The sequence below is a fragment of the Natator depressus genome, chromosome 2, assembly GCF_965152275.1.
Source record: "Natator depressus isolate rNatDep1 chromosome 2, rNatDep2.hap1, whole genome shotgun sequence".
Classification (NCBI taxonomy): domain Eukaryota; kingdom Metazoa; phylum Chordata; order Testudines; family Cheloniidae; genus Natator; species Natator depressus.
In genome coordinates, this window is record NC_134235.1 from 68,889,622 (window position 1) to 68,902,766 (window position 13,145).

At 43.5% G+C, this 13,145-nt stretch overlaps 1 protein-coding gene across 2 annotated transcripts in view; it reads left to right on the plus strand.

The window, feature by feature from the left end:
- Positions 1-246: 246 nt before the first annotated feature.
- Positions 247-13,145, plus strand: part of ALKAL1 (ALK and LTK ligand 1) — a 49,379-nt gene continuing 36,480 nt past the window's right edge. Inside the window, exons 1-2 of one of the 2 annotated variants that reach the window (XM_074943097.1) lie at positions 247-511; positions 2,331-2,687. In XM_074943097.1, coding sequence (XP_074799198.1) covers positions 2,342-2,687 — 346 coding nt within the window. In that variant the 5' untranslated portion in view covers positions 247-511; positions 2,331-2,341. Of the gene's footprint in view, positions 512-2,005; positions 2,688-13,145 lie in introns of those variants that run through there. The other variant, XM_074943096.1, reaches the window with a different exon arrangement.

Genomic DNA, 13,145 nt, shown 5'->3' on the forward strand with positions numbered 1-13,145 from the left:
CATTCAACAATATGAGTTCAATTAATTTTACTTTCTCCCGATGTATTAATAGTTGTACAAGGGAATTCCACTACGTTCAAAAGTGTTCTCCTCTCTTATACGTGTAGGTTTATTAGCAAGCATTTCCTAATCCACAGAAAAATCTAGTTTCACAAATAGATCCGAGCCACTTCAACTGATGGTTTTCAATTTCTATCCACTGGGGGACGAAAAGGGAGGAGGAAGTTTGTCAGAAACACTTTCGCTGAGCAGAAGAATGATTACCAAAGAGGTCTTCATTGACTGCCACCCACCTACAGTCGATAGTACTCAAATGAATACGCCGACAGTGAACTATATAAGACAGGTGAATGGCTGCTAAAGGCGCATCCTGCTGTTTTGGGTTTCGAACCGATCGCTCCCCATTCACTCCCTAACCAAAGAAGTAAGTCTGCACTTGGAGGAAGAGGAAGGAAAGTCTCTTAGCAACTTAGAGATACCAGAATTGAGCAAAATTTGATTCTACTTCAAGGTAAGCGCTCCCCCTTGTTCTCTGTTTAGCGAGAGACACATTTTGCCGGGCTGCTGCAATTCTCTTTGTAATCAAGATGTGGTGGCTGGGGTTTACCGATTTCTTTAATTATTCCACGGGTATTGTCACCACTTAGAATAATCAGGATCCGCTCGCCGCATCAGTGAATGAAAGGCTAAATCTGTTCCTAATTCATTCCCAGAGCTAGTCATATGCAATAGCTGCCGGGGGAGGGCTGGAAACCTGAACCATTTTGGAGGCAGTTCGCTTGCTGCGAGATCTTTTTAACTCTTTTGGCAAAAGGGAGTTGGAAGCGATGCAAATATAAATCGGTTTGTAAATAACTGAATTATCCCCCCCTTTCATAATCCTAATTGTTTGCTATATTTAGAGTAGCTTACTTAAATGTATTAAGCTCTCTGCTAGGAGTCTCAGCCCGTCGTTATTGTGTTTGCCTTTTAAACAGCCTTTCATATTTGTCTCCGGTCCAAAATAATGAAACACCCCAGCATCCGTTTTCCTAAAATACTTATGGAAGTATCTTGGCTGTAGTATCCACACGTGTGTAATGTGCTCGCGTGGAGGGCGTTGAGCTCTCACCTTGATATAGTAAAGCATATTAGAGGTTTGGACTTTTAAAATGTATTCGTATCAGAACACGGGCTACATGGAACAATAAAGAGCCTAAATTCTCTTACCAGTCACCTAGCCAAGTCCCTTACTCCCTTACCCCCCCCCCCCCCCCGAATGCCAGGAGTTTGGTCAATGAAAGTGCCTAGTGGATTCCCAGAGATGAAAGAAAAGGAGTACTTGTGACACCTTAGAGACTAACAAATTTATTAGATCATAAGCTTTCCTGAGCTACAGCTCACTTCATCGGATGCATCTCACGAAAGCTTATGCTCTAATAAATTTGTTAGTCTCTAAGGTGCCACAAGTCCTCCTTTTCTTTGTACGGATACAGACTAACACGGTTGCTACTCTGAAACCAGAGATGAAAGGCAAGCCCTTAACCAGAACGGGGGGAAACAGTCATTCTAAGGGGAGAGACCGAGAGAGGGTATTTTATATAATGAATATCAGTATGAGACTCTAGGGCAATGCCAGAGTAGTGTGGAGATTTCTAGTTCTATGGTTTACAAGTCCTGGGAAGATTTCTCCCTCCTTGCCCATTAAAAGAAACGTCTCTGTCTCGGTTATTTGTGTCCAGCTGAAAGTTAAAACTGGCTGTGATTCCGCTGAATGACTAAAGCCTCAAGAGTGATCACACTGGGAGAAGAAAGCCAAGCAAATCCCCCAATAAAGCCCTGGATTGTAATATGTGTTGCTTGGTTAATACCCTTGTCCTAATCCGTGTCTATAAATGTGTCCTAAAGGGATCTGGGGTCTGAGATGATACTGCAGCGCTTGGCGCGGTGGGCGGGGAAGTGTGGCGGGGCCAGGCAATCCGGAGACCCCTCCTCCTCCCCCGCCGCCCCCCACCGCCCCGAGCGCAGCGGGACTGGCACTAGCAAGGTCCCCAGCCCGGCAGCGCGCACTTGGAGATAGGGGCGCGAGAGGAGAGGGGTGCGCTGAGCCCAGCGCCCTTGCGCCCAGCCGGCTCCCCTGCGCGCCCAGTGACACGCGCCTCCACTGCGCTCCAGCCAGCCTGGTCCCAGCAGCGCTCTTCTTCCCCCGCGCCCTGCAGCCGGCTCAGTCAGCCCCATTGGATTCGCTCGCTTTCCCCACCCAGTGGGACAGGAGCCGGCCCCAGCATGAGGAGAGGGCTGGGTGCGGGCATGGCCAGGAGCTAACCGTGCTCTGCTCTCTCTTCTCCCAGGAGCCAGAGAGATGCGAGGGGCAAAGAGATGTCACGCTCTGCCTGCCATCTTCTTCCTGCTGCTCACTTCAGCCCCTGCGCCGCCGGGGGTCGAGGGCAGCAGCAGGGACCTGGAGGCGCCAGGAGGGGACAGGAGGACTCTGCTCAATCTCCTCTTGCAAGCTATCGGGGACGGCCAGAGCCACCCGCTCCACCCCCCTCCAAGGGGGGACAGGGTGATCTCCCGGCGCTACAGCGGCAGCGCCCTCTACTCCGCAGCTGTGGACCAAGACCCCCGGGTGACCTCCTCCTCCTCCGCCTCCAGGGAGCGAGCAGGGGGGCAGGTGCCCCGGCTCTTCACCAGCTCCAGGCACGTAGGTAAGAGCAGCGTCCCTTTCCCCCCCTCCTTTCCCCTCCGCACCCCGGATCCCAGCAGGCGGGGGACGGGTTTCAGTCACTAACCGCTCAGCCTCTCTCCCCATCCCTGGCTTGGCGGAGGGAATTTGTCCTCAGCAGCTGCGGTACTTGTCAGACCTAAGTTGGAAGGAAGGGCGCGTCTCCCCTGCTCCCCCGAGGGCAATCACGCGTGTTGTCTTGTGCTCCGTGGGGATCTGTATTTCGACCCTGCCCTTCTATCTGCGGGAGCGGGACGTGCTGATGGCTTTAGAGCCAGCAGGAGCCAAGCTGACTGTCATCCTGGCTGGTCTGAGATCTGCCGCTTTCACGAGCTTCCAGAAATTTGCTTCTCCTCTTCCTTCCCCCTTTGCCCCAGTGTCCTTGTCGCTGCTGCTCGGCTCCCGTTGCAGCCACCGCGGCGCGAAAGCTGCAAACTTTCGGTGCAGGCAGGGGCAGGAGCACCGCAGGGATGTTTTGACTGGAGCCGAGCGCGTGGCCCGATGCCGCGGGATTGGATGCTGCTGCCCGTATGAGCTGCATAACTTTCCCCACCCTGTCCTTAAAAGTTTCTACCGAGGCGATTCCCACTCGCTTTCAGGTCCTCGGGTGCCTTGTTAGCCTTTAAGTGCTGCAGGTCTCCCGAGGCTAAGAGCCTGCGTTTACCCGTGAGCCGCTGTCCCTCTCCCTTACACACCCGCAGGCAGAGCGCAGGAGGTCAGATGACGGGCTGCAGCAGCGGAAAGCGCCGGGGTAGGGAGAGCCGCTGGGGGCGGGGGTGAGCCGCGGCAGCACCGGAGGCTCTTGCAGAACAGGGGCTTCTTTATCAATCGCCCTCGTTTCCAGGCGGCTCTACTCTCGGCAGCCCCTGGATTTGTTTCTGCCTTTGCGTCCCTCCCGGGGCAGACGCAAAGACAGCTAGCAAACAAATATAGGAAGCGATTTGTTATCCTGCCGCCTCCGCTTTGGCTCCATTCCCCAAACTAGGAGTACAGCTTGTCTCGGGGTGTGTGTGTGTCTAGGGGAGAGGATAAAGTTACACCAAACTTACCAAACCATGCGGTCCTTATCCGGAGGTGTGAGGGGGCAATCGAGTTTACTGGTGCCATGTGATTGTCACTTTGGCTGCAAAAATCGAGCTTCATACCTTTTTGCAAAAACAAAACTACTGAGTAGTTGTTTTAAATCAAGCCCTTCGCTTTTCACATTTACACTGACTTGTTCTCTCCTTGGGTCAGCACAGAAACAATTCGCAGGCAAACGAATTCCTACCCACATTCTGCGCTGGCAGTTGTGTTCTTCCTAGAATTAAGCACAGAGAAAATAACTGGTGTTCCATTTAGCTCTGGATTTATTAATTCAAGATGTCTTCAGTTTTATTGACACTGACAGCACCATTTGGTCCAGATATTAATTAAATGTTAGCCACTTTCATGAGTCTGCGTGGGGGATATGCATTTTAAGTTTTCTTCTTTTTGTGTGAAGAAGCTCAGAGTAGGTCAGAAACGTTGGTACCATTAAACAATGAAGTATGGCAGGGGAATGAATTGTGGGTTTGGGCATAAAAGTCAATTGTGATCAACACAACTGTGCACAACACAGATCAGGTACTAAGGTCTTATTGTGATAATAACATCTTGTATCCACTGATGATGCCAATACACTGAGTTACAGTGAATAGTTAGCAGCATTCTTTAATAGATAAGTGTACCACACAGTCTTTTGTCTATGAATGGTTAGGCTATGTACATTCTACAATAGTGGTATTTTTGTATGAAGGTAGCATTATAAGATTTACAAAAAGTAGATTAAAGCGTGAATGTATCCCAGCTGTAGCCCACTGGCGTTTTCCATCAGGCTCACTGCTATTTCCTCCTGATGATGTTGAGGAAAAGACACATTAGAAAAGTTGACATGGCAAAAACAAATAAAGTTTGGCCCTTCAGTATTGTACTTATGCCTCTTCTATACATAGTTCTCGACTTCTACATTTCAAAGGGGCAGGAAGATGCAATTAGTGAATACAGTCCCAGAAAGGAGAGTATCCTTAATGAACCTGCCAGTGTTTCCTCCAGTGCTTAGACCACCAGTTTACTGAAAAGAGAGGTGCTCAGGATGCATGATCTATCACTATCCTGGCTTGGACTACATGTGAGACAATTGAAAATATGTCTGATTTTTCACTGGTCCCCTTTTCAAGGCAACATGCAGGATGCTTGACCAAGTTCCATCATAAGTAATTTATGCTCATGACTGGATGGTAGAAGGACAGAATAATTTCACCCCCTCGTCTATGGATAGAAATCCTCAGGCTGGGGAGTGCTATTTAAAAAAAAATTCTTTTAAAAAAAGCATGATAGATGCAAAAGAAGGATAAACTTTTTAGCGCTGAGAGCAGCCAGACTAACCCTGGTAGTTATGAAAAAGTCTACTAGAAAACATGTTCAGACAATATCCCCACAGATTCATGGGCTGACAAGAAGGGTGATAGCAGGGAACACAGGTATTGACATACTGGAAAAGACTAGTGGGCCATCAAATTCTGTATCCTGTCACTAACAGTTGCTAATATCAGATGCTTTAAAGGAAGACATAATTATACAATACCTACCATAGAGGAAGTTTCTTATGCATTAAAATATAAAAGTTATAGGCATATACAATATTTATATCATAGCTAATGTAACGGTGACTCTTCATTACCCATATAAATTTCTATTTTTTAGAATCTTTTCTGATAGACAGAGAAATACTTTTGAGTGCAGTTCACACAGCATGGTTTCTTTCTCTTTAAAGACTTAGTTTTAGAGAATGTGGTGCTTGTGAAGAATGCAGAACTGATAACCTTGGCAACTACAGACCTCCAGTTATCCATAGAACAGGTCCAACATGGTTAACCACCGAGTAAGCTTCCTCCCTGACCTAGAGAGAGCTTCTCTAGAGTTTAGAAATTTTCATGCTTATTCAGCTTCTGGATTTACTGACACAATAGACAGCAAGGGTGCCAATTAGCACCTATTTTTATGGCTGAGGTTTTTGAGGTGGCCACCCATCTACTTGGAACTGGACTTAGTTCATCAACTCTTTTCATTTATGTCAATGGCATGGTGACAACTTTTGTTTCAGATGGTCATAAAGTGTCTATTGAACTGGACTGATAAAGGGATTTCTCAGTCAGAAGGCTGGTTCAATCAGCTCAGGACTCAGGCAGAACTCCTTATTTGGATCATCACTCTTATGTTCATTTTTGAAAATGATCATTTTGTGTCAAATGACAATTCAGTACCCCTTTTTGTTTCTTCTTTCAAAAACAAAAGGTACATGGAGCTATGGAACAGTAGGAGAAACACCTATTTTATGTGTCCTTCCTTTCCCTTTTCTGCTAGGAGCCATTCAATAGATTTGGAAAAAGAGGTCTTAGATTATACTAAATCATCTCATATTGTGCATGGAGACCATTATTTCCAGATCCAGTGAAGATGTCAGCTTCATCATCACTGTCTCTCTCTCTCCACTCAGAACCCAAGTCACAGGAACATCCATTGCCCAGATCCTTCCAAGTTACACTTGTAATTTTGATTAACGAAAGTGAGCATCTATTCCCCAGAGGGGTATTCAGACAAAGTAATGTCTAGCAACCAAAAGACAATCTTCTGCTAGGATTTCTTCTAGAATGTGACTAAAAAGACATGTTGTTCCTTTGAATAGCATTATCGCTAATGGAGTTAAATTTTGAGCCTCTATAAGCCTGACAACTCGTCATATTAAGAAGCGTATTTTTTGCTTTGAAAAGTTTTTATGGGTCCCTCCTTTTTGAACCATGATTGAAATTTTCTCCCTTCCCTATATGGAACTGTGGCTTTCTAATCATCATTACTCTGAGTACATGAGTTTTCAATTCAGCCTTTTCATCTGAAAATTAAAGCAGTATTTTCCACAAAGATAAGGTGGTCCTCAGGTTATCTTCTAATTAAATGTTGGGGTAAACATAAACATTTCATTAATTTCATGAGAATTTCTTAGCTGCCTTTTATCCAAATACTTTCTTCAAAACAGGACAGCTTTGGTGTATCCTACATGCTAAAGTAGTCCTAAAAATTAAAAGACCATATGTATTCACTATTCTCGCTTTTTGTAGAGGAAAGAGTCATCTAAATTCACAACAGCTAGATAGGTCAAATTTTGCCTTTGTTATGGCAGGACATTATTTTAAAAGATATTAGTTGATTTTTTTCCAGGATATTAGGCCACAAAGCCAGGTTCTGTTCTCAGTTACACCAGTGTAAATTCAACAGACAACTTCAGATTTTAAATGATGTAATGGAGAACAGAACTGAGGCTGATGAAGAATAGAAACTTGCTAATTATTATAAAAATAATAGGAAATTAAAAAGTATGTTCTGTCATGACGCACATGGGATATTCCAGGCAGTGCCTATGCCTTCTATTAATTATTATTAATTATTATTTTCAATTTTGAAATAACCTTTTCCTACTTATAGTGTGAAAGTAAAGATTTCTGGATATTGGGAGAAAAGGAAATAACAGTTAATCGAAATTTTCCATTCTCCAGAATAACATGTCCACCAGACAGAACAACCCCTAAAGATCAGCTAAAGTAACAGATGGAGCCACTTTATAAGTAATTCTACTTTATTAAGTTAAGAAGTCAAGTATTTTTATTTGACTTCCTTAGTTAATCTTAGGTTTCAGAGTAGCAGCCGTGTTAGTCTGTATTCGCAAAAAGAAAAGGAGTACTTGTGGCACCTTAGAGACTAACAAATTTATTTGAGCATAAGCTTTCGTGAGCTACAGCTCACTTCATGAATGCATCCGATGAAGTGAGCTGTAGCTCACAAAAGCTTATGCTCAAATAAATTTGTTAGTCTCTAAGGTGCCACAAGTACTCCTTTTCTTTTAGTTAATCTTGTGGTTCCAAATCTACAATTTGTGAGTCAATCATTTTTATTGGAAGGTTGGTGAGCAAGTCCTTCTGTGAGCTGCTTCCAGCCACTTAATCCATGATTAAGGATTAGTAGTTTTGCTGTTTTGAAGGAAATAAATTGATAGGTAAGCAAAATTATAATTGTGTGTGTATTCAAAATCTAGTAGCTAATAGACAACAAATTAATTCTTATGGAGTAAACAAACCATAGCATGTTTAGCTCTTCTGATTATCTTCTTGTTGAAGTAATTATCAAGAGCTATTTCAGCAGAATTTCTGGACAGTGTTTGTATGATTATCAGATTTCAGTTAGTTCACAGTTCGCTATTATTTTATAATGGCTAATGTGTATTTTGTATAGTTATTTTGGAAGGAAGATTATATTTAGCACAGGGTTATACCATGTGCTTTGCAATTCAACTAGCTCTTTGTGTTTTCTTCTGTTTTGAGGGGAATCTAATAATATCATGTTTATTATGGTAGTGCCTAAGAGCCAACCAAGAATGGCGCTCCGTTGTGCTAGGTACTGTACAAACAACAGATAGAGGGTGGTTCTTGCCCTGAAGAGCTTACACATGAAATAGGCAAGACAGACAAAGGGTAGAGGAAGGGGTAGAACACCCAAGCAGATGGCTTGGATGAACAATGTGATGGCAGACCAAATTCAACCTGTATCAGTGCTATTAATACAGAGCCTTTCAGTTACAGTTTTTATTTGTTTGGTGCTATAATTCAGGCCTAATTTGCCCTCAGTTTTATGACAGTCTGCTTCACATATTGATCCTTAAGGCTAATTTCCATTTTAAACTTTACAGGCGTTGGCAGAGGGTCCGGTCTGGCAAATGAATAATATGAAGCATAACACTTACAACCCTGAGTATTCCTATTGAGTTCAATGGGGCTAACAGTCATATTCTTTATCTACGCTGGTACTAAGTTTAGCACTGAGCCCTAAATGAACAATAAGAGATGTGAAACAGGTTTCTGTTAATGCATTCAGTACATTTTGGGTGGAGAGAAAGGATGACATTTTTATTATTTAATTGTACTATTATTTTGCCCTCAGAAATAAAAAATAAATAAACATTTCCCTTAGGATCTTCTCTGTGAGAGCTTATATTAGTTATCTTTTTTTTTCTGATCCAGTGTTTAACATTTGTCCTATTGAACATGCAGTTTTGTTTTATTTCATTTTGTTCCTTTATCTGACACCCTGTTTCCCTGTCCCAACTCCCCTCCCTGGAACGAACCTCTGTGATCTCAGTCTGTCCCCTCCACCTGTTCAGGAGCCATTTTAGACCCACCCTTTCCTACCAGATGCAATGTTACTTTGTATTACTACTGACATCAAATCATAGAAATGTAGGGCTAGAAGGGACCTTGAGAAGTCATCAAGTCCAGCCCCCTGTGCTGAGGCAGGATCAAGTAAACATAGACCATCCATGATAGGTTTTTGTCCAATCTGTTCTTAAAATCCTTAACTGATGGGGATTCTACAACCTCCTTTGGAAGCCTATTCTAGAGTTTAACTACCCTTTTATAGCTAGAAGGTTTTTCCTAATATCTAACCTAAATCTCCCTTGATGCAGATTAAGCCCATTATATCTTGTCCTACCTTCAGTGGACATGGAGAACAACTGATCCCAGTCCTCTTTATAACAACCTTAACATATTTGAAGACTGTTTTCAGGTCCGCCTCAAACATGCCCAGTTTTTTAAATTTTTCATCATAGTTCAAGTTTTCTAAAGCTCTTATCAATTTTTCCTCTGGACTCTTTTTTTCAATTTGTCCACATCTTTCCTAAAGTGTGGCACTCAGAATTGGATACAGTACTCCAGATGAGGCCTCACCAGAACCAAGTAGAGTGGGACAATTACCTCCTGTGTGTTAAATACAACAGTCCTGTTAATACAGCCCAAAATGATACTACCCTTTCTCACAATTGCATCATCTTGTTGACTCACATTCAGTTTGTGGTCCACCAAAACCCCTGATCCTTTTCAGTGATATTACAACCAGTTATTCCTCAGTTTGTAGTAGTGCATCAGATTTTTCCTTACTAAGTAAGTTCTTTGCACTTGTCTGCATTGACTTCTGACTAATTCTCCAAAATTTGTCAAGATCTTTTGATTTCTAATCCTGTCCTCCAAAATCCCTGCAATTCCGTCTAGTTTGGTATCATCTGCAAATTTTTTAAGCATTCTCTACACTTCATTATTTAAGTAAGGGATCAGCAACCTTTGGCAAGCGGCCCATCAGAGAAATCCGCTCGTGGGCCGGGACGGTTTGTTTACCTGCAGAGTCCGCAGGTTCGGCCAATTGCAGCTCCCACTGGCCTCGGTTCACAGTTCCAGGCCAATGGGGACTGCAGGAAGTGGCGGCCAGCACATCCCTCAGCCCGCGCTGCTTCCCACAGCCCCCATTGGCCTGGAACGGCGAACCGCGGCCAGTGGGAGCTGCGATCGGCTGAACCGGCGGACGCTGCAATTAAACCATGCCAGCCCACCAGCGGATTTCCTGATGGGTGACTTGCCAATCCCCAGTCTAAGTCATTAATGAACATATTGAATAGCACTGATCCTGGCAGGACCCCACTAGATACACCCTCCCAGTCTGACAGAACACCATTGATAACTACTATTTGAGTTTGGTCTTTCAACTAGTTATGCACCCACCTTAAAGTAATTCAGCCTAGACCACATTTTCCTAGTTTATAAGAATGTCATCTTTATCTTGGCTCTTAATTTAAATAATCTCCACACAGAATAGGAATATGTGTTCCCTGAGCCCCAAGCACAGGGCAAGTGTTAAAGGGTTAGGATTGTCATTGAATTTACTGAGGACTCAGTGGATTACAGTTGTGCTGCTACAGTTTCTCACCTGATGGTTCTGCACTCAGGATTATTGTGCACAGTATCACACTTACATTTTGAAATCACTATGTGTGTGCCTGCCAAACAGGATCTGACATGCTGTAAAGGGATATGGACTCACATGTGAACAGCTATTACAACCTATGATTTGCCAGCAATTCTCAAACCCATACTGGATGGGGTCAAGCCTACAGGCCACTGTCCCAGCTACGGTGTGAACAATTAAAAGTACAAATATATTGAGTTTTAAAATATAACGAAATCCATCAAATAAAAATTATTAGATAAGTTCCAGTGACACTTGCATATCTTTTTACAAATGAAAGCCAGACAGGACATATTTCACAGGATATTGAAAAACACCTAAGTGATTTAGGAATACAAGTCCCATTGAAATTCAGTAAGAATTGTGCTTCTAATCCACTTAGGTGTTTTCAAAACCCCACCTTGTGTGACCTTTAAGGCCAGTAGTCCCCAAACTGTAGGGCAATCCCCATCCTAGGGGGGCACAGAGGAATGTTCAGGGGTGTGTGGAGGGATCCAGGCCAACTCTTGGGGGGCGGGAGGGTGGGGAAGTGCCACCCAGCTCCACTCTTCCCCCAGCTCCCCTTCGGTCCTGCCCCCAGCCTAAGCTCCTGGCCCTGGCTCAAGTCCTGGCCTCAGCCCCCGGCCCCACTCCTGGCCATGGCTCCCAACCACAGCTGCTGGAGGAGTGCACAGACAGATTATATTAGGGGCAAGGGTGGGTGTGGCTTAAAAAGTTTGGGGACCACTGGTTTAGGCCAAGATTTTAAAAAATAGGGGCCTAAGGTTAGGTTCCTAAATCCATATCTAGGGATCTAATGAAGTGATGTGATGTTCAAAAATCCTGAGCACTTCAGTGAAAACAGCTGAGTGCTCAGCACTTTTGAGAATCAGGTCACTTACTTAGGAATCTAGATAAAGACTTAGAAGCCTAACTTTTACCATCTAGGCTGAGATATTCAGTGCTGCATGAAGGATTAAAATTATTAAAAACTATGCACACAGGCCTCCATAGATGGCTTTGCAAACTTCTCCCCAATCTGTAACCTGGATGGGTGCTCACATATTTTGCACGAGGCAGTGTTTTTGCTGAGTTCATGTCTCTTTCCCTTTTGTGACTCACTTTATATACCACTCTAGCAGCTCTTCTTCTGTTACCCTGTTTAAAGATGGTTTGCCCCATCCTATAAGTAAATGCTGACAGATATTGGGCTCACCCCTTTTAATGGTTATGAAGGCATTATGGGTGTGATTACAGGCTGTGTTACGAATACCCATTTGTGTATTAGCTACTCCCCGCTAGGTGTAGTGGTTTTGTAGCTCAGGCCCAGTTTTCTTGAAATCCTATTTTGCTCTTAGTACAATACAGCCGACATTTCAAATTCTTCTGGCTCACCATTACTGGGATTTCATGGCATTTGGTCCGATGCATGGTGATAGCTGTCAGTATGGGATTTCCTCTTTTCCGTGCTTTCTCATGGACTTATTTACTGTATTCCAGTAACATCCAAAGGGCCCAATCAAGGTCAAGGGCCTGTGTTAGGTATTGTACAACCATATAAATTGACAGTGGGCTGGTTTCTCTGGTCTGCTAAGTCCACAAATTGACTTAAAATGGCCAAACAGGGCCAGTGGAGGATCCCCTCATGCAGGGGAACTCACCACTGATGGAAACCTGGCAGATGCAGATCAGCCACCTCCTGTAACAGCTGCCCTACCCACTCCCACTGTAGAAAAGGATGAAGGGGGTGGCTGAGTGGAGAGGGAGTGTGGTAGAATAGCACTCTACTAAGCCTGATACCTCTTGGGCATAAGGACCCGAAATGTGTAAGTTAGAGCTATACCCCACAGCTGAAACTTGAGCTGGGTCTGTGTAGGTGAGGCTCAAAGAGCTGTAAATGGCGCTGTATCGGCAATCCCCCACACTGCATCTGTGCAGAGTTTGGATACAGTCAAGAATCTGTTCTACTATCCATGCCCTGAAGAACCTACAGAATAATTCAATGTAAGACCTAAGTAAAGGGAGACAAATAAAAACACCTTACTAGCATGATTTGTTTAACCATAAACATGTGATCAGTAATAAATTCACAGTGAACTGGAATCATGGGTTCACACAATATGCTCTAAGGATCCACCATAAAATATGTTACTTTTAACTGTAAATTAATCAACCACATTGTCTTCTGATCAGGTTATATTTTAAATTTGTAAAAATATATTTAAAAAATTGCTCATTACAGTATTTTTACCTTATGCAAATTTAGAATCAGCATAATAAATATATAATATTCATGTAGTTGTTTAAAGCAATTTGTATACAGTTTAATGCTTTAGATGTTCAAGTTTTGAGAGGCGAGTAACTTAAAAAAAAATCTTTTTTTTTTTTAAAAAAAAGATGAATAGATTGAGCTCTTTGAATCTTTCACTATAAGGCATGTTTTCCAACCCTTTAATCATCCTTGTGACTCATCTCTGAACCCTCTCTAATTTATCAGCATCCTTGTTGAATTGTGGATACCAGAATGGACACAGATTTCCAGCAGTGGTTGTACCAGTGCTAGTTACTGAGGAAACCTACTCTTTCTATGCCTAGTTGA